At 39.1% G+C, this 26,844-nt stretch overlaps 2 protein-coding genes and 1 long non-coding RNA gene across 4 annotated transcripts in view; 2 read left to right on the top strand and 1 right to left on the bottom strand.

Annotated features, from left to right (window-relative positions):
* Nucleotides 1–7,586, bottom strand: part of CEP97 (centrosomal protein 97) — a 29,705-nt gene extending 22,119 nt beyond the window's left edge. For both annotated transcript variants that reach the window (XM_015069167.3, XM_027077651.2), the window contains exons 1-6: nucleotides 7,443–7,586; nucleotides 5,458–5,600; nucleotides 4,644–4,802; nucleotides 3,232–3,333; nucleotides 1,515–1,628; nucleotides 790–956 (exon numbers count right to left, since the gene is read on the bottom strand). In XM_015069167.3, the coding sequence (XP_014924653.2) occupies nucleotides 790–956; nucleotides 1,515–1,628; nucleotides 3,232–3,333; nucleotides 4,644–4,802; nucleotides 5,458–5,600; nucleotides 7,443–7,485 (728 nt within the window). In that variant the 5' untranslated portion in view covers nucleotides 7,486–7,586. The remainder of the gene's footprint in view (nucleotides 1–789; nucleotides 957–1,514; nucleotides 1,629–3,231; nucleotides 3,334–4,643; nucleotides 4,803–5,457; nucleotides 5,601–7,442) is intronic.
* On the top strand, nucleotides 6,601–10,107 carry LOC113604804 (uncharacterized). The gene is made up of 2 exons (XR_003426824.2): nucleotides 6,601–7,380; nucleotides 9,797–10,107. It is a non-coding gene; the product is annotated as an uncharacterized LOC113604804 (long non-coding RNA).
* Nucleotides 10,108–21,980: 11,873 nt separating this feature from the next.
* RPL24 (ribosomal protein L24) lies at nucleotides 21,981–26,600 on the top strand. Its single transcript, XM_015069168.3, has 6 exons — nucleotides 21,981–22,059; nucleotides 22,181–22,256; nucleotides 22,792–22,902; nucleotides 24,943–25,079; nucleotides 25,484–25,547; nucleotides 26,478–26,600. Exons 1-6 carry the CDS (start codon nucleotides 22,055–22,057, stop codon nucleotides 26,556–26,558), a joined length of 474 nt encoding a protein of 157 aa, XP_014924654.2. The 5' UTR covers nucleotides 21,981–22,054; the 3' UTR covers nucleotides 26,559–26,600.
* The last annotated feature ends 244 nt before the right edge of the window (nucleotides 26,601–26,844 follow it).

Genomic DNA, 26,844 nt, shown 5'->3' with positions numbered 1-26,844 from the left:
AGTGTAGAAACCATCCATGATTAGAGACAGGGGAGTTCCACTTCTGCTGCTTCACAGGGAGGAGTAGGGGAGGACCAATCAGCATGCCTACTACCAGTTCCAAATGGGAACTTGGCAGGAATTTTCCCACAGAATCACTGTTATAAATAAATGGTAGTTGGGTCCTGTTATTAATACCGCCCTTACATATAGGATGGATTAGAAGCTTTTGTGGGATTGATCTGAGACCCTATATAGCATCCATAACATGATTTCTACAGAAAACGCACCAGGGGTGACTGGGTGGCTCAGTCGGTTAAACATCCAGCTTCAGCTCAGGTCATGATCTTGTGAGTTGTTTGTGAGTTCAGGCCCCGCATCAGGCTCTGTGCTGACAGCTCAGAGCCTGGAGCCTACTCTGGATTCTGTGTCTCCCTCTCTTTCTGCCCCTGCCCCGCTTGTGCTCTGTCTCTCTCTCTCTCTCAAAAATAAATAAACATTAAAAAAAAAAAAATGCTCCAAGCCTCTGAACAACCAACAAAAGACCTTTTAGAAATCAAATTGTTGTAAGTTGGGCATTAAGTTAAACTCACTAGCCCCAGCATCTGGGGCTGATATTTATATCTTATCCCTTCTTAGGATAGAAAATCCTAAACGACCAGCATATAGTTTGCCATGTGATTGCATTAATGATCTTAATTTCTAAATGCACATTTTAAGAAATACTTCGTTTATTAAACTGTAGCCAGCTAGAAATGGTCTTTACGGTAACTTCCATGATTAATGTGATATTAAAGAGGTCATGTTCACCTTTCCTTCTGAGAAATCACATATCCATCTAGGACTCTGAGGTTTAAGCACCAGCTGACGATGTATGGCCGATAGTCAAAACCTGGAATGGACGGTGTTGCCATCACACAAGGATTGTTCATGATTGACAACTGTTCCAATTCAGTTAAGGATGCCAAAAAAGAGATCTGAAACAAAGGATATCTTTGTTGAATGAAATAGACTATTCATTATCAAGCACAGGGCTTCCATTGTTGATTACACATCTTTGGCAGTTTGAGAATGCAACAATTTCCCTCTTGTTCTGAAAAGCAACAAGTACCACTCTTATATTATCCAAAGGCTTCCAAAATTCCATTAATATGACCATCTGTCCTTGCTTCACAAAACCGCTTACAAAGTATCAGCAAAGTTTCCTAATAGAGAAAATCCTATCTTGAAAACATAGTAGCCAGAGAAAGGTAGAGTGTCCTTTATTGACCCTTTAATGTATATATACATCTACCACAAATCCTTTCCAAATGGAACAAAAGTTGCAGCATTACAAATGAAATGAAACGTTAATGACCCACTGACATTAAAAAAAAGTAGAAAGAAAAATAATAATCATCCTGAGTCCAGTGTTTCATCTTAATGGTAGTGTCTTCCAAGATGCTCACAGTTCACAAGTGAGCTCACAACTTTATCCTGCATCTCTTCTATTCTTTGTAGCTTCCTGGATCCCACAAAATACCCTCAAATTTTACCTCATTTAGGTCGCGGATTTCATTTTCTGCCAAGGAAAGTATAGCAAGACTTCTGGGTAGATAAGCTGGTGCCATTCTAAGAGAAGTGATGATGTTTCCATGTAAAAGCAGGGTCTTGAAGGTAAAAACAGAATGAAATTACAAATGAAAAAATTACAAATGTATCTATTTTGACATAACCAAAATGGTGAGTATGAAAAATAAAGGGACCTATTTTATTATACTTTTCATCACTTACAAAGCAAAGATTAATAACGCTGCAAGGGGCCTAGGTGGTCTTCTAATCCAACTTTCTCTTTTCGTGTCCACATTCTGAGCTCAAGAACGTTTAAAGATGTGTCCAAGAACACACACTTGGTATAGTAACTAGCATTTTTTGAGATTTAAGTTATTAAAACTTGAACAATTTCCAACATATTGTTCATTTCCTTTTAAAACATCAAAATAAGGGCACCTGGGTGGATTGGTCAGTAGAGCATGCAACTCTTGATCTCATGGGTTATGAGTTCAATCCCACAATGGGTAGAAAGATTACTTAAAAATAAAACCTTTAATACAAAATCAAAATAAAGAGTGAGAAAAGTGAAAGATAACATTAAAAGAATCACATATATGGGTGCCTGGGTGGCTCAGTCAGTTGAGCGTCTGACTCTTGATCTTGGCTCAGGTCATGATCTCACAGCTTGTGAGATCCAGCCCCATGTTGAGCTTTGTGCTGAGAGCTTGGGATTCACTCTCTCCCTCTCTCTCTCTGTCCCTCCTCTGCTTGCACACTCTCTCTCAAAATAAATAAATAAACTTAAAAAAAAATCACACATAAAGCAAATTTTCCAAAAGAGAGAGGTAACCCACAACCCACAATTTACAACTGTATTCTCTTGAAAGCTAAAAGCTTAAGAAAGGTAGAATATGCTATTTGCAGATAAAGCTGATTCAAATTATGTCAGCAACAATGAATAACTAAAGGCTTTGAATACCCAGGGTTCTGATAAAATAATCATTCCAGGAAAAAAAAAAAAATCCTTAGTTCATTTGAATTCTCTTAGTATATGGACACATCAGATTGTTTACAGTAATTGCTGCTAAAAATGATTTATGCTCAAGACATGGGGAACGGTGAGTTAATAACACTGCTTCTAAGGTTTAACAAATTCACCTAATGCTAATAATATCCAACGATGCAAAAATATGGAAAAAGCCTACATGTTTTTGAAGCTTCAATTGCAACTGTTACTTATTTGATTGCATAATTCATTCCCCTCCATAAAAAGTGCTATATATTACAGGTTTACTTTTTAAATTAAAGTGAAGTTACTTTTGATAACTTAGTGATAACTATTACTCAAAAAACAGCCATCCCGAGTGTCAAAAAACAGATTCAAGTTCAGGAATGATTACATGTCAGCCCAATATGTTACATATTACATAGCTACGCTGCTAGTGTTGGCTGATTAGACATAAAGGGGACTTCATTATGTTCAAAGGATGGCAAATAAGAATTAACCTTAACTACAATGATCAGTTTTAATTAAAATAAATCAATTACAGAAACTAACAACAGAGTATTTCATACTTCATTTCTGGTACTCTAATAGAATTTTTATCAGAAGTTACGATCTGTTCTTCATACAGAGTAGGATGATTTTAGGCCAATCAGATCACTTTCTTTTGGTATATTAATATAAAATTTCAGAAATGACATAGCAAACAGACTTACCTTCAGTGATACCAATTTCGATAGATCACCAATCTGGGGTATGTTATTGTCTGATAAATCAAGGTGCTGTAGAGCTGTGCAGCTACTGATTTGTTCTATGGCCTGTCACAAGAAAAGCATCACACAAAATCAAAAAACGAAATTCTTCCCTAGTTCCTCGTAGCTGAGTGTCCTGCCTCCTCTGCTTCCAATTGTAAGCAGAGGAGGAGAGCTTAGCAAGAGAAAGAGGGGGCAGTAATAATAGAATTTGGTAAATTCTTATGTAACAAGGTTCCACCCTCATTATCCCTCTGAGAGTAGAACCATGTCATCCCAGATATTTATAGCTTGAAAAAACATTAGTGATAACACATGACAGTTGGTATAGTATAGAGTTTATAAGTAAAGAGTGGAACTAAACTGGATGGATTCAAATCCTGGCTCTGTAACTTCCTGGCTATGTGACCTTAAGCAAGTTACTTTACCTCTCTGGATCTCAGTTTCTCATTTATGTAATGGACATAATGACCATACCTACTTCATAGGCTGTCATGACATTGAATGAGTTGACAGTTAAGGTGCTTAGAATAGCATCTAGCATTAATTAACTGATCAATAAGTCAGCTATTACTATCATTTAATTGAGTCCGTCATCTAACATGTCAAAATATAGGACACAGACATTTTTAACTTACCAAAATTTTAGAGCTACTAAGTGGTGAAAGCAGGACTAGAGTCCAGATCTCTTGACTTTTATTTTGCATTTATTTATTTTTAATATAATTTATTGTCAAGTTGGCTAACATACAGTGTATACAGTGTGCTCTTGGTTTTGGGGGTTGATTCTGTGACTCATCACTTGCATACAACACCCTCTCTTTACTTTTAAAACAGTATATTCTCTACTATATTATTAAACGTTTATTCAAAGCTTAATGCAGCATGATACAGTCTCCCTCCTAACATTCCATTCTACTGTTTGATCTATTCTTCTAAGTATAATATAGATTCTTTGTCCACATTGAAAACACTATGGGACTGTGTTACGTGTTTCAAAATAAATTATTTTTTCAGTTTATGTTAACTGAAATGATCCCCTGGGAAGTGGGAGTAGGTACTTTCACGTTTTATTCTATTTATTTCTGTATTCACTATTATAGTGAATACCTTTGTAAATTAAAAAAAGAAACAATTCGGGGCACCTGGGTGGCTTGGTCCGTTGGGTGCCTGACTTTGGCTCAGGTCATGATCTCACAGTTCGTGGGTTCAAGCCCTGTGTAGGACTCTGTGCTGACAGCTCAGAGCCTGGAGCCTGCTTCGGAGTCTGTGTCTCCCTCTCCCTTTCAGCCCCTCCCCTGCTCATGCTCTGGCTCTCTCTCTCGCTCTCTCAAAAATAAATAAACATTAAAAAAATTTAAAAAAAAACAATTCACCTTGAGATTATTTCCTGCCAAATTCAGCCATTCCAAATGTACTAGATCCTTTAGCCCTTCCACATAGCCAATGCTATTATGAGGCAAATTTAACACCCTGAGTTGGGTCAGTTTGGCCACACCCATCATTCGCACCAGCCGATTATTAGCCACTGACAACTGTGGAAAGGAAAAGATATCATTATTCTTAGTAAAACATGCATATTATTTTCACATGACAATGGTTAAAAAGATTTGTTTACATGGCCAAATATTCCCAAATATACAAACCCAGTTTGAACTTTTCACATATTTTGTCTAAATACTCTACAGTGCTTGTTGTTGTAAGTTGTTCCTAAGCAATGGAGAATATACATAAAACTGAGCCATCAGAACCTCTCCAACTATTCAAAAGAAAACACTTTTAACAGAGCCATTACTTGAGAATATAAGCTCCAAAAGAATGAGGTCCTTATAATGTCTGGCAAAATCTAGAGCAGTACCAGATATATAAGGGGAGACCAATAAACATTAATTGAAAGAATGAATGAATGAACTCTTTACCTCCATCATAACATAAAAGGTTATCTTAGCAACACAATGCTTTGCCAACATAAAATATTTCCTTTCTTAACAAATGCTTCTTTTTCTAGTCTATTTTAAATGCAGCACATAAATAAATGTTCATCTTCAAGGAAAACTGTCATGTAAAAATTTAAGGTAACATTTACTGCTTTCCAGGCCTGTATAGTTACTTTTTTGTTAGGTTATTTTATTGTTTTGTATAATAATAAACTGGTTGTATATAACTATTTCCCCAGATAGCAATACCTACCTGTATTAATCGTCTACATTTCTCAAGATTTTCCAATTTAATAATTTGATTTTTATCCAGAATCAAAGTATGAATATCAGCTTCACAGGGTAAGTTTGGACTTAATTTCTGTAGTCCCTGTCCTGACCAGTTGACCACTGATCCTTGAAAATAGAAGAGAAATTGTTAGAAAACACAAATACAATGGTTGAGCATAGGGATGGAATTATATTCATAAAATCTCTATATTTAAGGTTAAAAAACACCAGGGCATAATAAATATCAAGATTTAAAAACTAAAGCAATCGAGTTCTAAAAGACCACAGATTGAAATTATTCACTTTCTCTCAGAAATATAAAAAATTACACCTAAAAATCTGTGATATTCTACTCAAGTTTCTATGATGTAATGCTGTGGAATGCTTCACATTTAAATATGAACTATCCCATATTTTGTGGCTAAGTAATGATTGTATTTTTTTTAATGGAACTAATCTTTTCATAGAGATCAACCTGCTTGCAACCTAATTACCAGTATATCCTAAAGTCCCCGATTATTTTAAAAATCATAGTTCAGTTAATTTATCTATGAATTGAGAACAATACACTTGATTGAGGTGGGGATAAAAAAAAGAAATGATATAAACAAAACTTAGCCCCATTCCTGGCACACAGAAGCCAATAAAGTAATTTAGTTTCACAGACCTTTCAAATCCTATTTCCCCGGGGTTAACCATTGTGCTATCTTGGGCAGGTTATTGATCTCTTTGGGGCTCACTTTTCCACTCTATAACATGGGGATGATAATAATATTTGCCTTACAATGTTGTTCTACAGAGAAAATGAGATATTAAAAAAAAAAAGCCTCAGAACATCATCTGGCTCACATAAAAAGCACTCCTTAAATGTTTACTGCTATCACTGTAGTTCCCGTGGTGGGCTGGGGGGGGGGGGGGTGCAGTTTAAGAGAAGCAGATATCAAAAAGGGGTAGGGCCACAGAAACTGCCAATTTCAAATTTATACCCAGATTAAGATTACTGTGGGAAATAATTATGCAAGATTGCTCTCCTGAAAGGTTTCAACGTTTTTTCATTGTCTAATGGATTCTAGCATTGGCGGGGGGGAGGGGGGGCGGGGAGGGGTTGTCACGGGATTCTCTGAGAATTTGGTGAAAGCTGTGTGCTGTGCAATGAAAATGTAGTCTTTGCACGGGGTCGACAGACCCCTTGGAACTATCGATTTCCCCCCACACATATACTCCGAGAAGTTACGGCCCTCAGATAATGACCCCCAGATCCAAGCTTTGGAGAGAGGACTCGACCAGCCCCCGACCCAGTAGGCTGCAGCGGAGCCTCGGAGCCGTAACCAAAACAAAGGAGCTCGGCTCATGCCCGGCGACTCCCGGTCACAGAAGCATCCACACCCTGCGCTCCGCTGGGTGGCCACCAAACCCGATCCCAGGACCTGGTCTGCAGAACAAGGGGTGTAGAACTGTGGACTCTAGGTCCCCCTAGATTTTATCACAGCCACCGGACACTTCCAAAAAAGGGTTTAACGTCGGTCAGGGAGCTGTGGTTGAAAGACGGTTTCTTAAACGTGATAGGAAGCTAGGGGAAAAGGAGACAGGCAAAGCTAAAGAGGGAGATCCGGCAGTTTTCACTTGGGCATCCAAAATTCGAAGTAAACATCCAAGAAAGGTCACCGCAGCCCGAAATCTACCACCTAAGCAGCTTCAGAAGCGCGGGAGCCAGGGAGCCCGGCCACGCGAAGGACCCTGGGGATGTAGTCCCCAGGTCGACCCTTTCCGCAAATCCGCAGAACTAGGCAACACTCAGGAACTACAACTCCCAGAAGGGACCGCGGCTCCGCGACGCCCACAGTCCCTCATCGAAAGAACTGGTACAGAACTGCACACCTAAACCCAAGCTTCTTCTCTCCACCAGGTAACTATTTAACTTAGTTCCGTGGAGTAAACCTTAGGTCTCAAGGGTGAGGATCGCCTTACCATCTCCAGGAGGCAAAGCCGCGTCGACGCGCGCCACCGCCATACTTCCCGCTTGCTAATAATACCAAGCAACCGTCCTCCAGCTGCTTGGTGGAGCCTGTAGTCAGGAGGCAGCAGCCGGAAACTACAGCTCCCAGGATGCACGGCAACCAGACGGCCCAATTGGCTGGTCTGCACCTAATGGTGTAAAACCCGGGTTGGAGTCTGAGCCGCAGTGTGTTCAGAAACTCGGGTCAGCTCCCTTTTCTGACAAATAAGCAACTGTGTTGTTAGATGATCGTTTCACTCCCTTTTCTAGGTGTCTCCGAAATTTGACACTTTTCCCATTGAGATAATTATAAGGTCGCTATTTAATGCAGACCGAATTTGAGCGCTCAGTGTTAGAAGTCCTCTCACTGCAGAGGTGGCTACCCCTTCTTTTGACAATTCTGAATAAGTTGAAAGTTTTCAACTCTGCTATAAGAATGACTTGGGAGATCTTGTTGAGATAGTCAAAATGGATACATTTCATATGAAAATTTAAAGCATTCTGGGGTAGAAAGTTCTATAAAGTATTTTTAAGTGGTTCTTGAATATTTAACAGAAATTTAGACCTGGGTGTATATTTAATAAGTATGAACCTAGGATTTTTCCAAGGAGTATACAAGAGAAGTTTACAACATAGTCTCCAAATTCAAGAATTACACTTCCCAACGCTACGGGAGGCTTACACCTTTGATATAACTATTTCCTGATAACTAGCATGATTGCAACTATAAACACAGAAAGATCTCAGCAAATGGAGAAAGACAGAAACGACAATCTTCAAAGAAGACTTGAAGGAGGAAGTGAAACGGAGCTAGGGCTTAAAAGATGTGTAGACTCTAAGACGATTCAGAAGTACATGAAAGACATTAGCACAGGCTGCAGGTGAGGGTAGGTGGTAATGAGGTTATTCTCAAAAGAAGTGAAAAACTAACCTAATAGCAGTACAGAAGGTACAAAGGGAACTTCAATTTCTAGTACACATGCCTCCATTCCCCTTGCAACCTTTATTATGAACTCCCCTCTTGCTGGAACAGCATTGTAGAAAATCTCTGATCATTTGTGTTTGGGGAAATCTGGTAACTCACACTTTTAGATTTCCAGGCCCTTGATCCTGTGAGCATTCCCTCCTTCCTGGGTTCTCCTATCTCTGTGACTACACCTGCCTTAACTCCTTTTTTCACTCAATTTCCCACTGATTTAGTCTGAAGACAAATTTCCTAGTTCTGAAGAGGTAATTAATACTAGGAATCTTTCTCTTCTAACCAAGAGACGCCTTACCTAGAAAGTGCAATTTTACCATATAGGTGTAAGAACAAAGTGAGTCTGAATACTGTCTCCTACTTTTGTTCCCGAAATATCTCGTGAGAATTGAGGGGAGTCTCTGGCACAGAGAGAGAGAAAGTGTTTATAGTTCTCTCTAATTTAGCAGGGTAATGACTTGGGAGGGGGATCCTGGTAGCCCAGAGGATACCTGAGGAGTAAAGTTCCCTCTTGCAAGTTTTTTGTTTTTGGTTGTTTTTTGTTTTGTTTTGTTGTTTTGTTTTGTTTTGTTTTGTTTTGTTGAGCAAGAGGGAGAGAGACAGAGAGAATGAATCCCAAGCAGTCTCCTCACTGACAGCGCAGAGCTGCCCTCAGGGCTCAAACTCATGAACAGTGATATCAATATCAAGATTCAGACACTTAACAGACTGAGGCAACCAGGCGCCCCTATTGAAGAATTTTCTTATTGAAATTCTTTAACTTTGGTTCTAACCTTCTTTTTGATTTACAAACCACTTCAATAATCTGAAAGGGTTGCAGCCTTTCTTCCAGACAAGTGGACAGACAAAATACATGAACCTACCAGTGTATAACTTTTTGCACTCTTTGGGTTTTGTTATTGTGTGTAACACTTATTAAATAATAACAAATAATAATAAGGAATGTTAATATTCATTCAGGGTTTCTAGATTTTCCATGAATAGATATATCATAGTGACAGATCCTCTTTCCATGTCATAAGTCACAGATAAGGGAGCAGGACCATAAGAGTCTGCCAATGACTACTAACCAAAGAAGAAAATGTTTACTTTTATGCACCTAAACCTTCACAAAGATTTTTTTAATAAAAAAAATTAGCACATTTTCAAAATCTTTACAGTGTTAAAATTCTTGTAATGATATGGGAACTAAAGGAACCCCATGAAAAAAAACCTGCATTTTTTTCTCCTTTTCCTTCTTATATTCTTGCTAGGACCTACATGGCTCCCCTATACGTGGCTTATAGTACCAGTAATGTATGTCCTTGTACGTGTCAAGGAGTTAATGATTTCTTTGGAATCTTCCAGCACAAAAGTAACATCTAAGGAGTGAGGTCATCATGAACATTTTCTAAGACCACTGACGCCAGACACCTTGACACCAGGACCACTGGCTCCAAGGCATAAACGACTCATGAAGGACACCTGAGCACTTGCCCTTGTTTTGACCAGTTCCTGGATGCCTGACAGAACATGTACACCAGACCAACATCCTCAGTAAAAACTCCAGACCCCAAGCAAAGACGAGACTCATTCTCCTTTTCCTTTCTGAGTCTCCTAGATGCTCGGTCTGTATCTGCCCTCTCTAGATCTTCAATAAATGCTACTTTCACTTCATCCCAGCTGCTGTTTGATTTCCGCCTTGTATAAAGCCAAGGATCGCATTGGCTGGTCCTACGGGACCCCCTCTGGGTCCTCAAACCCAGCCAGCCTAAATTATTGGGAAGAGTTTGTAGTTTTAAAGCTTTAAATCTTCAAAGTTATTATACTTACTTTTTTTTCAAATATAAGTTCTCATCCTAATGAGAAAGCCTCCTTTGTTTTGGGAAGATATATTGCACTACCCACAAGTGTTGTTCCAGTTTCTTCTCTATTTGTGTTATCTAAACTTGTATATAATGCTCTCCTGAAACTACTCTGTTAAAGGTTACCATTCACGATTACAACAGTCTCCTTCCTGCCACTATTCTAGTCTTCAGTTCATCCTTGTTACATGAGCAGTTTAACCTCCTAAAACACAAGGTTCATTTTGTCCATCCCTCACTCAAAAACGCCAAATGAAAATTAGTGGAATGAATGGTGGGAGGTATGTCAGGCCAGATTATGTTGGCTCTTGAAAGTTGAATTTCAAGAGGGAAGTGTTTGAGGAGGGGATTAACACGCTAATAGGGGTTTTACTTAGATAATGCCAGTAGCACTGGGCAGCTGCATTACAGATGCAGGGGATGACTCAGGGCTATCAGCCCTTGCAGAGATCAGGTACACTGTGCTGATACAAAGGAAAGTGTTGTGGGGCCTAGACCTGACCCCCCCCCCCCAAAATGCTCCTTTGTTGAAAGGTTCATAGTGTTGGTCAGCAGAATCCTCCTACTTGATTTGAGCTTGCAAGGTTTAACCTATATATAAGATGAGGCAATTTAGTTAAATAAATTAGATGTACAAGCTGTATCTGAAGCACAAAAGAGTTACTGTGGTGTGATTTTAAAGGGTTGCTGGTTCACTTAGGATGTGGGACTGTGCCCAGGAACATCTAGCCAGTCTTTTAAAAATCCATGACTATACTTAGTTGACTCTATAATAGGAATACTTTCATCCAGATTCTGGGTCAGATAAACCAGACAAAACTCTGGTTCTGCTATTGCTATAAACTTTCAGGAGTGGGGGCTCCTGGATGGCTCAGTCAGTTAAGTAACCCACTCTTGGTTTCGGCTCAGGTCATGATCTCATGGTTTATGAGTTTGAGCCCCGTGTTAGGCTCTGTGCTGACAGTGCAGAGGCTGCTTGGGATTCTCTCTCTCCCTCCCTGTTCTTTCTCTCAAATAAAATAAATAAACTTTAAAAAATACTATATACTTAAAAAAAATAAAATGTAGGGGCACCTGGGTGGCTCAGTTGGTTAAGCATCTGCCCTTGTCTTAGGTCATGATCTCAGTTTATGAGTTCAGGCCCCACATTGGGCTCTCTGCTGTCCACACAGAGCCTGCTTCAGATCCTCTGTCCATCTCTCTCTCTCTGCCCCGCCGACCCCCGCTTTCGCACTTTCTCTCAAAAAAAATAAATAAATAAATTGGGGCACCTGGGTGGCTCAGTTGGCTAAGCGTCCGACTTCAGCTCAGGTCATGATCTCATGGTTCTTGTGAGTTTGAGCCCTGCATCAGACTCTGTGCTGACAGCCTCTCGTGCCTCCTTGGGATTCTGTGTCTTCCTCTCTCTCTCTCTCTGCCCCCCCCCCCACTCACACTCACTCGTTCTGTCTCTCTCAAAAATAAACATTTAAAAAATAAATACATTTTAAAAACTTAAAAAATAAATACATAAATAAAATGTAAAAACTATGATTAGCTGTAGACTGTCCAAAAGCAGGAGGTAGGCTGGATTTGGTCCATGGGCCATAGTTTGCCAATTCCTTCTAGAGAATATCTATATAAAGTAGCCTTTTGAGTTTATAATTTCATTTGAAGGCATGAAAGGGAATTTCTGATTTTCTTCATAACATTTTCTTTACTCTAGTTTTATTTCTTCTTCTTTTTTTAAAATTGTATTTTAAGTAGGCTCCATGCCCAACATGGGATTTGAACTCATGACCCTGAGATTAAGAGTTGCATGTTCTACTAACTGAACCAGGCAGGTGCCCGGTGGGAGTTTGTATTTTAAAGATATTATTATTATTCGTATTCTTTCTGTATTATAGATTTTGTATTGTAGTTAAATATGAAAATCTTAGTGATTTCAAAGTTTTAAAAGTATAATTTCAGAAGAAAAAAGTTAACATATTTGCATTCCTCAGCATATCAATATACTTCATTTCTACTTGATATTATTCTCTCAACTGGAAAGGAAGAAAAGCAAAAAAAAAAGTTAAAAGGTATGAGATGACCAAAAATTTGACCACAGGGAAATTTTCAAAACGTATTTCTTGAAAACAGCAGTCCCAAATCTATGTACGGTATATACTCATTTTTGTTTTAAAAAAATATATGGGAGGCAGGGGTCTAGATATATAAGAGATTGAAAAGAGGGACACCTGGGGGCTCAGTCTGTTAAGCATCTGACTCTTGATTTTGGCTCAGGTCATGATCTCACAGTTGGAGAGATTGAACCCTAAATTGGGCTCTGTGCTGACTGTGAGGGGCCTGCTTGGGATTCTCTCTCTCGCACTCTCTCTGCCCTTCTCTATTTCTGTCTCTCAAAATAAAACAAACTTTAAAAAAAGTGAGAGATTGATAAGAAACAAACCAACATGTTAACAGGATCTTCTCTGGGTAGGAAGATTATGGAGACATTACTTTTCCCTTGCATGTGGGTTTTTGTTTTTGTTTTGAAAGAGAGTACCAGGTGAGGAGAGGGGCGGAGAGGCCCAGGGAGAGAGAGAATCCTAAGCAGGTTCCACACTCAGCATAGAGCCCAACACAGGACTTCATCCCATGCTCCCAGGATCATGACCTGAGTCGAAGTCTAGAGTCTGACACCCAACTGATTGAGCTACCCAGGTGCCTCTAGCTTGCCTGTCATTTTCTAAAATTTTTACAAGTATATCTTTTATTTTTTAATGTTTTTATTAATTTACTTATTTGTAAGTAAGAGAGCAGGGCAGAGTGTAAGAAGGGGAGGGGCAGAGAGAGAGGAGACACAGAATCTGAAGCAGGGTCTAGGCTCCAAGCTGTCAGTACAGAGCCTGACAGGGGGCTGAAACTCAGGAATTGTGAGAATCATAACCTGAGCCAAAGTCAGACACTTAACTGACTGAGCCACCCTGGCGCCCCTACAGTAATATATTTTTAAAAATAAACAGATATATGCTACACTATTTTAAAATAGAAAGTAGGGACACCTGGGTGGCTCAGTCAATTCGGCGTCTGACTCCCGATATTAACTCAGGTCATGATCTCATGTTCGTGGGATCAAGTCCCGTGTCAGGCTCTGTGCTGACAGTGCAGATCCTGCATGGTATTCTCTCTCTCTAAATAAACAAAGTTAAGAAAAAAATAGTTTAAAAAATGAATCAAGTTGGGCGGGGTAAAAACTACCACTCTTATAAATGAACTTTTTGAGCTTTTAAGCAGTCTTCCAAGTACAAATGAAACTTGGAACTTTTTATTTACACATTCACTTAATTTTCAATTGGGAATATGATGAATCACTTTTATAGGTTCCACTGCCTTTTGGAAACACTTCAAAAGAGAATGAATGAAATTAAAATGTGAAGAATCCCTTTATCACTCTTTTAAACAAGAAACAACTTCTTTCCAGTTAATTAGTTAAAGGCACCTGAAAAATATCTCACAGTAGCTTTATTCTTGAAATTATTTATATTTCCACCTGTTTCTTTTCTCAGATATTAGCTGATTATTACATGTGGAAAAAATAAAAATTTTAGTATCTCATCTTGACATGGCTAACTCCTCTATATTCATTGTTTTGGCCCTTCCATTTATTTAGAAGTAATTATTTTATCTATTATAATTTATAAGACTGTTTCTGTCCACCTTCCTGAAATCTTGTTGCTTTGAAGAATGGTGAGCTAACCGTTTACATACAGTGGGCATGGTGCAGACAATCATTGATTGGTTCCCCCGTCTGTTTTGTTTCCTCTCTCTGGGAGAACTCACTATTTGTTCAGCCCGACTCTCTGGAAAGAATTCCAACTGAGCCTTTTTATAATAATAAGGCAGAGCAATCCGCTCCTCTGTCCAAATATTATTATAGGATTTTCTTTTCTTTTTAAGTTTATTTTGCAAGAGAGAGAGCACACTGCACACCTAGCTTTTACATTTTAAGTGACTGGAAAAAATCAAAAGAATAACATTTAATGACACCTAAAATTATATTTAATTCAAATTTCAGTGTCCATAAATAATATATTTTTGGAATAAGCCATACTTATTTACCTATTGTTAATGGCTGCATTTACCATACAATAAAGAACTCATGATTGAGACCATATGTGGCATTCTTATCACTTCCATTACCTACTACAAATCACAACACATTTTTACCTGACACGATTTCAAGTGCCATGTGTTATTACCATACTGTGACAATTTATTGGTTTGTTTTATTACCAACATATACCTATCATATTAAAAAAAAAGAAAAAGAAAAATGTAGACTTAAAATATTCCATCTTTAAGGTATGGTTAAGTGTGGATTATTTTGTTATCAAATTAGATGGCAAAATATTATGATTATTCTGCAGTGAACCATTCTCTGTGCTTAAAGAATGCAAGATATGTCTACCCACCAGACTAAACAGCCATCACAACATTCCCAAACCACAGGAATCAATCAGAAAAGTTAGAAATTTTTTTTTAAATTTTTTTTTCAACGTTTATTTATTTTTGGGACAGAGAGAGACAGAGCATGAACAGGGGAGGGGCAGAGAGAGAGGGAGACACAGAATCGGAAACAGGCTCCAGGCTCTGAGGCATCAGCCCAGAGCCTGACGTGAAAAGTTAGAAAATTTTGATGTCTCCTCATAGTAAAATTTCTTCAAAGAAAGAAATGAGAGAAAAGAGCCCGTGGCTCATTTGTTAGACAGGCAAAGAAAGTCATTTACTTATGGTATGTTAATTAAATGATGTTTGCAGCAGCTGAAGAAATATATCTAGAAAAAATAAACTGGTTTAAGACCATTAGCCTTTAGGTGAGAACAGCTGCTTTAAGTGTTAAAGATGCTGGGAACAACATCAATAGGCAGTTTAAGTTATTTGGTGAAGGCAAATTATTTTGAATGGTTTCCCATGGCTCTTAATGAATGGACAGGTGTTATTGATACAGCTTATTTGTGCCCATTTGTTCTAGAAATCAATGTTTGAAATGACTGAAGAATAGCTTCTATGAATAGGCTACATGAAACAGGTGACAATATTGTTAAAGAAGTAGAGAAAACACTAATTAATTACATCTGAAGTGAAATCAGCTATGATGTGTTACAACTTATGTAAGTAGAAAAAGGCTCCGTTTGACACATTTTCAACACTTGTGAATATGTAAGGTGCTAAATTCTATGGTTATACCATTATTGTATTATCAATCAACAGGTACTTTGCGGAAAACATTTGAATCTACCATGTGTTATTGAACCAGTAGTGTTAATAATAAACTTCATTTGTTCTCATGGACTTCCATCAAATCTTGTCAGAATCAGGCGCTGAATATCCCGACTTGCCCTACCACACAGCATTTAATAATGTTTTATTGTGATTTTTTTTTTAACTCAGGGTCAAGATTGAAGTTTCTCTAAATGAAAAGAACCTTCCTAACTACTATTCTGGAACACTGACAGAAAGGCTTTAGAATTAGTTTTTGCTAATTTGCTAGTTTTGATCATTTAATGACGCTTCTTAATGAACTCAACCTAAAATTATAAAACAACACAGCACTTACATGCAAAACTTATTCTAAGGTATTTTGACAAAAAATAACATTAGTAGATTTACAAGTTAAATCAAAAAGCAAGATCTCCATTCTCAAACAGATTTGCAGTGGTTATATTTTTGAGCTCAAACTATAATTTTAGTGGTATTGAAAGATCTCCATGCAAATACAAAGGAAAATTCCATATTTTAAGACCCACTTCACTGTACAATTAGCTTTCATTTAACTTTCAATTGGAAATAATTATTAATCATGCTAAAAAGAAAATATCAAAAGAATAATCTACTTCTGTAATTGACTTCTAAAAGATTGACATGCTCAATTATCATATGCCCTTGGATTGGTATTAGTTTTGAGCAGTATTTATCTGGGTGAAAACACATTTTTCAAAGATGAAGTATGTAAAATCTCATTACAGATCAGGATTGAGAGTCAAACATTTGTAATTGATTTTAATGGTAGGGAATAACTTAAAACCCTAATTAAGAGAAATGTCTATCTTCTACCTCCCCCCAAAAGAGTTTCATTTTTCTCTTTAATAGAGTTGTTTTTACCAAAACTCATACTCAAAAATGTCATTATATTTTAAATTCCATCAATGAAAATGTTGTGAAAATTTTTTTCTCTTATTATATAAGTGCCTATATAACATCCTCAATTTTGCTTGTTAGCCCACAAATTCTAAAATATTTACTATTTATAAACCTCTTTGGATGAATTAAAAATCTGAGCAGGAAGTTAGCCAGTTGAAAGGAGGAAAGATTTCCAGTCAAAGAAGATAGCTTGAGCACATGAGTGAGAACCAACAGAATATGTGACAAATAATAAGCAGTTACTACATACTGAAGGATACAAACACCATGCTTCCTTCTTGCATTTTTGAGCCAATCAGTAATACCAATTTCTTCCAGAAGATGGCTCCCCTTAATTATTTTACCAACATTTTATAACGAAAAATTTCCAACATATAGATAATTTGAAAGGATTTTACTGTGAGTACTCATAAACTCACTACTTTGATTCTCTTATTGACATTTTATTATGCTTGTTTTATCATACATCTTTCCATTTATCTATCCCCTCCATCCATTCACTATACTTCTCCCTATTTACTTAAGCCAGTATTTCATTAACTAGTACTCATTATTTATTTAGTTTCATTTCTTTTAAAGTAAAATTCACATACAATAAAATGCTCAAATCTTAGCGAACATCCCCTGAGTTTTGACCAACTGTGTAATTAACCCACAATCTATAGACATAGAACAGTACCATTACCAGAAATCTCCCTTATATACCTTCCGGCTCAATCCTTCCCTTCCCACCCAGAAGTAACCACAATTCTGATTTTTTCCCATCAAAAATTAGTTTTGCATGGTGTAGAACTTGATATACATGGAATCATACAGTGGTACTTTTTTGGGGGTAAGACTTCTTCCACTTAGCACAATGTTTTTCATACTCATATTGATGTGTAAATCAAAAGTTCATTCCATTTTAGGGGTGCCTAGTTGGCTCAGTCGGTTAAGCAACCTGACTCTTGATTTTGGGTCAGGTCATGATCTCACCATTCGTGAGATCGAGCCCTGCATCGGGCTGTGTGCTGACAGCTGAGAGCACAAAGCTTTTTTTGGATTTTGTCTCTTCCTCTCTCTCTGCCCCTCCCCTGCTCTCTCTCTCTCAAAATAAATAAACATTTTTTTAAGTTCATTCCATTTTATTTCTGTGTAGTAGTCCATTGTATAAATATATATTACTGTTTACTTATATATTCATTTATTGATGGGGCACCTACACTGTTTCCTGTATTTGTTATGAATACAGCTGCTGTTCTTGTATAAGTAATTTTTTAATTAAATAAAATTTTTAGTTACAAAATAATACAAATGGTGCTTACCCTCCCTATTTTCCAGGATCGAATTGTGGGACTTAAATCTTTCTATCCCAAAGCACATTAGAATTGTTTGAAACGTTTTATCAGGGAAAAGTAATTAAAAGAGTACATAACAATATAGAGACTATTTTAATGAACCCTCCAACTCAACACCAGCTTCAACTATTATCCATTCCTGGTCATTTTTTCATCCATGCCCTTAGCCACTGGCTGCTCCCTTATATTATTTTAAGACAAATCCCAACCATCATGCTATTTCATCTATAAATATTTAGTATGTATCTAGAAGTATAAGAACACTTTTCAAAATTAAACATGACCACAGTACAATTAGAACACCTAAAGGATTAACAGTAAGTCTAAGTATCATCCAAAATCCAATCAGTATTCAGATTACCCCATATGGTCTGTCCAGCATGTTTGTTCAAATCAGGCCTCAAATAAGGTCCATATGTTGCAATTGGTTGCAGAAGTTCTTAAATCTCTTTTAATCCATAGGTACAGCCAGCTTCAAGTTGTGCAACCAATGCAGTCACACAGGGCCTGACACTTAGGTGCATCCCACACTTGGGGTTTAATGCTCTGCATTAACTGTCTAGGATAGCTGTAAATCTGTCCTTGAATTTCTGTTCTGTAGGTGAAGTACAATGGGGACAATGGGGCATGTGCCTGGGGCTTGGAGCCTCAGCTCACCCGCAGGTCCACTTCCTGCAGCCTCCTCATTTTCTAGGGATGGGTTCTGAGAGTGGCTGATTCTGCCACTCACCAAAGGTAGCCACACTGCCATGCATTCCAAAAGTGGCTTGCTGCCCACCCCCTTCCAAGACCCAGATACATAACACATCCCAGGGGATTGCCCATTCCCTGTGGGTTAGGCAGGGGGTACCTGGTGGAAGGAGATGGCCAGCTGGACACCGCCCCCGCCCCCCTGTTGTGGGACACAATGTGTTGGTCCAGAGACCAGCAGGAGGGGCAACCCAAGAGCTGGCTTGGCCTTGCCTGTTCCAATGCACGCATCAAGTCACAGGGCAGGTCCCTGGGCACCTGTGAGGGGCTGCAAGGCCCTAGCGAATGTCCTTGCCTAAGGGAGCATGAGGTTAAACAGCAAATGAAAAACCACCATGAAAGGTCAAGAGACAGATTACTGAAGACAGGAAAGAGATTAATATTTTATACCTTTATCCTGCTATTTGAAAAAGGAGACACCACTTTCATTTTACACCAGGCCATGAAAATTATTTATGCAGCTTGTCTTGTCAATTGGATAGGCTCTAATCTCTCTCCTTTCAATTTACACATTGTTGAAGAGTTTAAGTCATCCTGTAGATGCCAGTTGCATCCCTATGGAATTGTTTCACGTGTTCCTGTCCTCCATATTTCATATAATTGATAGATATGAAGACTTGATTAGATTTAGATTAAAAAAAATTTTTTTTTTGTTTATTTATTTTTGGAGGAGAGAAAGACAGAGCATGAGCAGAGGAGGTGCAGAGAGACAGGGAGACACAGAATCCAAAGCAGGCTCCAGGCTCTGAGCTCTCAGCTCATAGCCTGATGTGGGCTTGAACTCAGGAGCTGTGAGATCATGACTTGAGCTGAAGTCGGACACTTAACCAACTGAGTCACCCAGGCACCCCATAGATTTAGATTTTATAGAATACTTCATAATTTGTAATTTTAATAATGCTTTATAATTTTATTTTTTAAAAGTAATCTCTATACCAATTGTGGGGCTAGAACTCACAACTCAGAGATCAAGAGTGTAATACTCCACTAATTGAGCCAGCTAGGCACCCCACTAATGCTTCATAATTTTAAAGAAAGCTTCATAATTTTTAATGCTGTATAGTTTTTTGTTAATGTTTATTTATTTTGAGAAAGAGAGAGCATGAGCAGGAGGAGGCAGAGAGAGGGAATCCCAAGCAGGCTCCATACCCAGCACAGAGATCAACGTGAGGCTCAATCCCACAAGCCCGAGATCATACCTGAGCCAAAATCAAGAGTCACATGCTTAACTGACTGAATGACCCAGGTACCCCACACTTTCTTATTCTAAGAGCATGTGAGCATAATATAAGGTGTGATACACACAATGTGTTACAAAGAACCCTGAAATGCCAGCTCAAGAATGACCTCCAGGAAAGAGTAAAAGAACTAAAATCCCTAAGATCTAGTTTCCTGCGTTTCCTCCGCAGAACTACTCAAGCCAAACATAATTTTGAAGACCAGTAAAATAAAATCTTCCTAAAATGCTTGAGAAGGGACTATAAATTCCAGGGTTCAGTGGACCAAATTCCTGCAGATAAATCTTGGCTCTATCTTCTATTCTACTCAGGTGGTTTTCTTCCTTCCTTCCTTTTTTTCCCCTACCTTCCTTCCTTCCTTCCTTCCTTCCTTCCTTCCTTCCTTCCTTCCTTCCTTCCTTCCTTTCCTTCCTTCCTTCTTTCTTTCTTTCTCAAACATTTGTTTAACCAGCATCGATTTAAAACAAAGAGAGATGTATGAATGTCAGAGTTGACTAAATTCATCAAGCCACGGAAGCTTGAGGCATCCATCAGCCCATCATCTATTTAGATAATATCCTCCAAGTGTATCAGCTATTCTGAAAATCTGGTCAGAGTTGGTCAGGCTGTCAAATTCCTCCTCTTTGCTTTTCAATTCCATGCTGATTTCTATTTACTCATTCTTTTCTCTTTTTTAAGATTTTATTTTTAAGTAATCTCTATAGCCAATGTGGGGTTCAAACTCACAATCCCGAGATCAAGAGCCGGATGCTCCACCAACTGAGCCAGCCAGGCGCTATTAAGTCATTCTTAAGACTGGTTTCAACAAAACTACAGCTTTCTTTTTGTTTGTTTGTTTACTTACGAGAGAGAGAGAGAGAGAGAGAGAGAGAGAGAGAGAGGACAAGCAGGGGAGGAACAGAGAGAGGGAGACACAGAATCCAAAACAGGCTCCATACTCTGAGTTGTAAGTGCAGAGCTCAAGGTGGGGCTCGAACTCAAGAACCGCGGATCGTGACCTGAGCCAAAGTCCCACCCTTAACCGACTGAGCCACCTAGGCACCAGTAACCACAACTTTTTTTTTTTAATTTAAAAATTTTTTTTATTTTTGAGAGAAACCGAGCATGACCGGGGAAGGGGCAGAGCGAGAGGGAGACCCAGAATCCGAAGCAGGCTCCAGGCTCTGAGCTGTCAGCACAGAGATGGGCACAGGGCTCGAACCCATGAACTGTGACATCATGACCTGAGCCGAAGTCGGATGCTTAACCGCCTGAGCCACCCGGGCGTCCCACTACAGCTTTCTTAACATCAGTCAGCCACTTCACTGGACTTTGCAAATTTTTTCCACTACCTAGTTACCGATCCCTTTAGAGTGAGTGGCTTGTGTAGGTAGCATAGACCAATCATTACATTTTTGTTTCCTAGTCAAGTACTCCAACACTCAATTCAAGGATTGTCTCTTGCCACTCCCCATCATATGCTAGTTTCTAGCCACAGAAGGGCTCAAGCAATTGAGGCACTGATCCTCCCAGTGGGCTTGGCTAGAGCTCCCTTTTCCAAGCCTCCAGGCAAGGGCTTTGCCCTTCTCTGTGCAACTGCCAGCCGGCCCCTGGGCTGCAATAGACAGAAATAGAAACCTAGCTCTTCCAAGACAGGCAGTTGTCATTTTGCAATGCTTCAGCCCTTATAATAGGGATTTTGTAAACTGAATAAACTAATATATGTAAATACTTTAGCACAATTCCTGGCACAGAAAGAGAACTCAGTGAATGTTAATTATAATTAATGCAAGGGGGCATCATATACAATTTGATTAGCAAGGCGTGGGAGACAGTTCAGATGTCACTACTATTTTGCAAATGGTGAAATTATTAAACTTTAATTTTGTTGGTCGAGATAATGGGCCAACACGGAAGGCAAAATGTGACTTTAAGTTTTACCTGGGAGTATTATCTGCAAGTCACTAAAACTATAAAATGTAGAGTTCACATTCTGTGCAGCAGGACGATGACTCTAGGACACCTGACCGTAGAAGAGACAGGAAGATTCGGAAACCAACCGCCAGCCTAAGTGACGTTTACTTCCTGGCTCACAGAACCCGCTCAGCCTCCAGAGTAAGGAGGGGGCGGAGAACACCCAGATCAGTCTCTCCGGGAGGTAGACGTCATCACCAAGCGCCGGGGTCAGGGACGGGAATTGGGGGAGGAGATTGCCTCACTGCCTTATAAGGCTTCTTCCCATGATCCTCTCTTTCTCTTCACCATCTTTCCGTTTTCCCGGCTGCCGCAGCCATGAAGTGAGTGAAAGTCTTAGGTCCCAATCTGCTTCCATCGTCGGGCAGAGCACCTCTCCTGCACTCTGGGTTTGGCTTCTCGCCGTAGACACCCTCTCTAATGGGCTTTTGCTTTTTGTTACAGGGTCGAGCTGTGCAGTTTCAGTGGGTACAAGATTTACCCTGGACATGGGAGGCGCTACGCCAGGACCGACGGGAAGGTGAAGGGCCGCGTCGCCTAAACGTAGCTTGTGCTCCTTAGAGAGACCGGTCTAATTCAGTCTGAGCGTGTTCATTTACCACATCATTCTTGGTCCCTGGAAGGCTTGTTTCCGGGACCCACAGGTGCTGTGGTTGTTAGGATCAGAAACCTCTAGGTGAACCGTTTTTGAGGTTTGATTTAGTGTGAGGTCGGAAATTAAGAGTTGGGGTTACTTAAATGCCCCAGGAAATGGACCATCAAAGTATCTCGCTATTTTTCGGGCACCGATGCCTCCTGGAGTTTGATTACCCCAACCTTTCCTGTGGAATGAGCTTAAGTTTCCCCGCTCTGTGTACAAGACGGGACGGAACTCGAAGGCCTCGGTGGTGCCCACCTGTGCCAGTTGTGTGACACAAGCCTTTTGGGCTCGGCGGGCCAAATGAGGGGACAGAACTTGAAAATTAAGAGTTTTGGGGGGAAAAAAAAAGAGTTTTGAGCTCAGCTTCCTGCCTTGTTTAGTTAAGTAGGTAACTACTTTGAACTTGTTACTACAGGTTTTCCAGTTTCTTAATGCAAAATGCGAGTCGGCATTCCTTTCCAAGAGGAATCCTCGGCAGATAAATTGGACTGTCCTCTACAGAAGAAAGCACAAAAAGGGACAGTCGGTAAGTAAAATGCACTTTCAATGTTGGGGGTGTGGTGGGGCTCTTAAGTTTAAACTCTCTAAGCATCAGTTGCCGCTCCGTAAAATTATGGTAAGTGGGACAGTATGTGAAAGCGCTCCTAAGCTGTACAGCATCAAACAGTGAAGTGAACATGACTGATGAAAACAGTGTCTCCTTATATACCTTAGGCTCACAGTAATGCCGAGTTGAAATTTGAAATGTTGCCTGGCCAGAATCTGATACGTTATGCATAGTTGGGTTATAGGGCACCACGGAAGTATTTAAAGGGTTCCACTGGGTAGAAATTACTTAGGGGAACTTGGTTGTGAATATGTCTGTAGGATTAGTTCTGAAAGACATCAGTGGAGTCTTATAGCATACTATTTTGTTCTCATGACTGAAGGCTTCTTGAAGTGCTTTTTTGGAGTGATGGAATTTTTTGAGGAAGGTTTGAGTGCCATGGCAGTAAGGATAGTATTTCAGGACACTTGGAATATTTCCTGACACCTCCAGGATTAATGGCATCACTAGGTGTTGGGTGAATTTAGAAGGAAAAACTTACTTCTAACTTAATTTGAAAGTAGACTTGACACACCCATTAGGATAGTCATGATTTCAAGGGGTGGGGCGCGGGGATTACCAGTGTGGCTGAGGATGTGGAGAAATTGGAACCCTTGTGCATTGCTGAATTTAGGATGCTGCAAGCACTGTGGAAATGGCTTGGCAGTTTCTTAAAAAGTTAAATGGAACTATGTCCAGCATCTACACCTCTAGGAACGTACCCAGGAGAATCGTAAGCAGGAATTTAACACAGATGACTTCTACGCTAATGTTCATAGCGCTATTATTCACAGCAGCCAAAAGATGGAAACAGCCCAAATGACCTATCTGGGTGAATGGATAACAAAATGTTACATAAATACAATGGAATATTATTCAGCCTTAACAGGCTGGCAAACAGCCAATATGGATAAACCTTGAAGAAGTTATGCAAAGTAAAGCCAGACACAGACGGACAAATATCATATGATTACACCTTTATGAGGTATCTGTAATGGCAAATTCATAAAGACAAAGTAGAGGTTACCAGAGGCTGGGCAGGGGGAGGGAAGAATGTGGGGTTATTATTTAATGGGCTTGGGGTTTGGAAAGATGAAAAAGTTAGATGGATAGCGGTGGTGGTTGCAGAAAATAGTGAATATATTCAATGCCAATGAATTATATACTTAAAAAATGCTTTCAAACGGTCAATGTAATGTTAATGTATCTTTTATTAGCAAAAGTTTGAATTTTACAGTTTCAATTCCTGGACATTCCCTAAGACTTGGTAGCTTTCCTGTCATAAATCATTTTCCAATTGACTTTTTTTTCAGTGACAGTACTTTAAGTAAAAACAAAATAGGTGAGTTGAGGTTTGGTAATTTTTTTCTAGAAGTAAATTCTTTAACATAAACAGTCATATTAAAATCACTTTTGAGGTAAGTACTCTCCAGCCAACTTCATTAATTTGACTTTGTCTTTTTAAAATAGTAAATGGCCAGGATTTGCAAGAGATAATTTAATCAGTCTATAATCGGAAAACTTACCTGCATATTGCAGTATTTTATACATAGATATTTTTTATATATTTTCAAATGATTGCATGAATTATTTTTTTGTTGAATATTGCTATGATCTGAATGTATACTCCTAAAATTCATATGTTGAAACCTAACTGCCAAGGTGATGATACTAAAGGTGAGAACTTTGGGAGGCTCTGCCATCAGGAATGGCACTAGTGCTCTTATAAAAATGCCCAAGAGCGCTCTCTTGCTCCCTTCAACATGTGGTGATATAGCTACAATAGGAAGAGGGTCCTCACATGACCATGCTGGAATCCTGACTTCAGGCTCTAGAACTGTTGGAAATTTGTTGTTTATCAGCTACTCAGTCTGATATTTAGTTGTATCAGCCCTAGCATACTAAAATACAAATCTTAATTGTTTCCCCCATATCCATGAACAAGATTTATAAGTGTGCTTCCATCTTTTTGTTTCATAGGAAGAAATTCAAAAGAAAAGAACCCGCCGTGCAGTCAAATTCCAGAGGGCCATCACTGGTGCATCTCTTGCTGATATAATGGCCAAGAGGAATCAGAAACCTGAAGTTAGGAAGGCTCAACGAGAACAAGCCATCAGGTAAGGAAGTCTTTGTTATGAGCATTTCAGCTATTGGGATGAATTGTAGGTTATGACTGAATTTATAGGCATAGGGATCTAATCTGATGTTTTGTGTTTTGATACTTGAATCTATATTGAAATTGTCAGTCCTAAATATTGAGGTTTAGTAATACAGAAGCTTATAGTGTATGCTTAATGATTTGTTGAAATTCTATATGCAAATAAGGCTGCTGTACAATTTCTAATCTATGTTAAGCTGACTTGGTTAATATTTATTGACAAACTCTTTGGATTTATCCTACGAATAATTGCAGGTGGGGAAGGAAAGTGATAATCTGCTTTCCCCAAACACTCTAGCTCCTTGTTAATCTGCATTCTTAAGGAATAAAGCACTTTGCCTTAAGTTATTTTTAACCCCACAGGGCTGCCAAGGAAGCAAAAAAGGCTAAGCAAGCATCTAAAAAGACAGCAATGGCTGCTGCTAAGGTAATTGTGAGATTGTCTTGGATTTCTTATTTAAAATAACAGGGGGAGGGGCCCTGATTGGCTCAATCATTAGAGCATGTGACTCTGGATCTTGGGATTGAGTTCAAACCCCACATGGGGCATAGAAATTACTTAAAAATAAAATTTTTAAAAAATAATACTAAAGTCACATAAGAAAATTTACTTTTTAATCCAAATTGTGGTTAATGAAAGTTTCAAGGTGTTTTGTTGCTGTTAAGTTTATTCCTTTTGAAAGAGAGGGAAAATCTCAGGCTCTGTGCTGCCATTGCAGAGCCCAACTCAGGGCTTAAACGCATGAAACTGAGCCGAAACCAAGAGATACCCAACTGACTTGAGTCACCCAGGTGCCCTGAAAATTTCAAGTTTTTAAGGAATTTAGTGCAAGGACCCAATCAAAATGATGTTCCTAACTGGTTTCCTGGGTGGTTGATTCAGAGCTCCCTCTGCCAGAGCCAAATGAAGTCTGTTGGTACCAGAAATTGGGGAAGGGGAAAATAAAGGTGGCTTTTGTTGTTAAAGTTTATTTTGAAAAGCTTTAAATAATAGTGCAGAGTTTGCCCAGCTTTTCTCAGTGTTATCAGTTTCAATAACCATAGTAAAATTTTCAAAACCATTGGTTTTAGAGAACTAGTAATGTCCTTTTTCTGTTCTTAAGACACAGTTCAGGATCCCATACTGCATTTAGTTGTGTCTCCTCACTTAACTCCTCCAATCTGTGACAGTATCTTTGTTTTTCATTTACATATCCTATAGAGGTAGACTTCTAACTTTTCATGGGGAGGCTGGCTCTTAAGAGTAATAGGAATGCAGTTAAATAATAAGAAAAGCAATCTAGGATACATAGAGAATCTGGACATAAGTGATTGAAAAACTTGTATGGAATAATGTCGCATGTTAATCTTTTTACAGGCTCCTACGAAGGCAGCACCTAAGCAAAAGATTGTGAAGCCTGTGAAGGTTTCTGCACCCCGAGTTGGTGGAAAACGCTAAGTTCGCAGATCAGATTTTTAAATAAATATCTGACTATAACTAGATTGTGGTGGATTTTTTTACTATAAAAACAGGTAGGGGCTCCTGGGTGGCTCAGTTGGTTAAGTGTCATGTCAGACTTTGGCTTAGGTCATGATCTCCATGGTTCATGAATTGGAGCCCTGAGTCAGGCTCTGTCCTGACGGCTTGGAGCCTCGAGTTTGCTTTGGATTCTCCCTCTCCTCCCTCTCCCTGTCCCTCCCCCCCCCCCCCCCCCCCCCCCCCGTCTCTCTCAAAAAATTTTTTA

This window comes from Acinonyx jubatus, chromosome C2 (assembly GCF_027475565.1).
Source record: "Acinonyx jubatus isolate Ajub_Pintada_27869175 chromosome C2, VMU_Ajub_asm_v1.0, whole genome shotgun sequence".
NCBI lineage: Eukaryota > Metazoa > Chordata > Mammalia > Carnivora > Felidae > Acinonyx > Acinonyx jubatus.
This window is presented reverse-complemented; position numbering and strand designations above follow the sequence as displayed.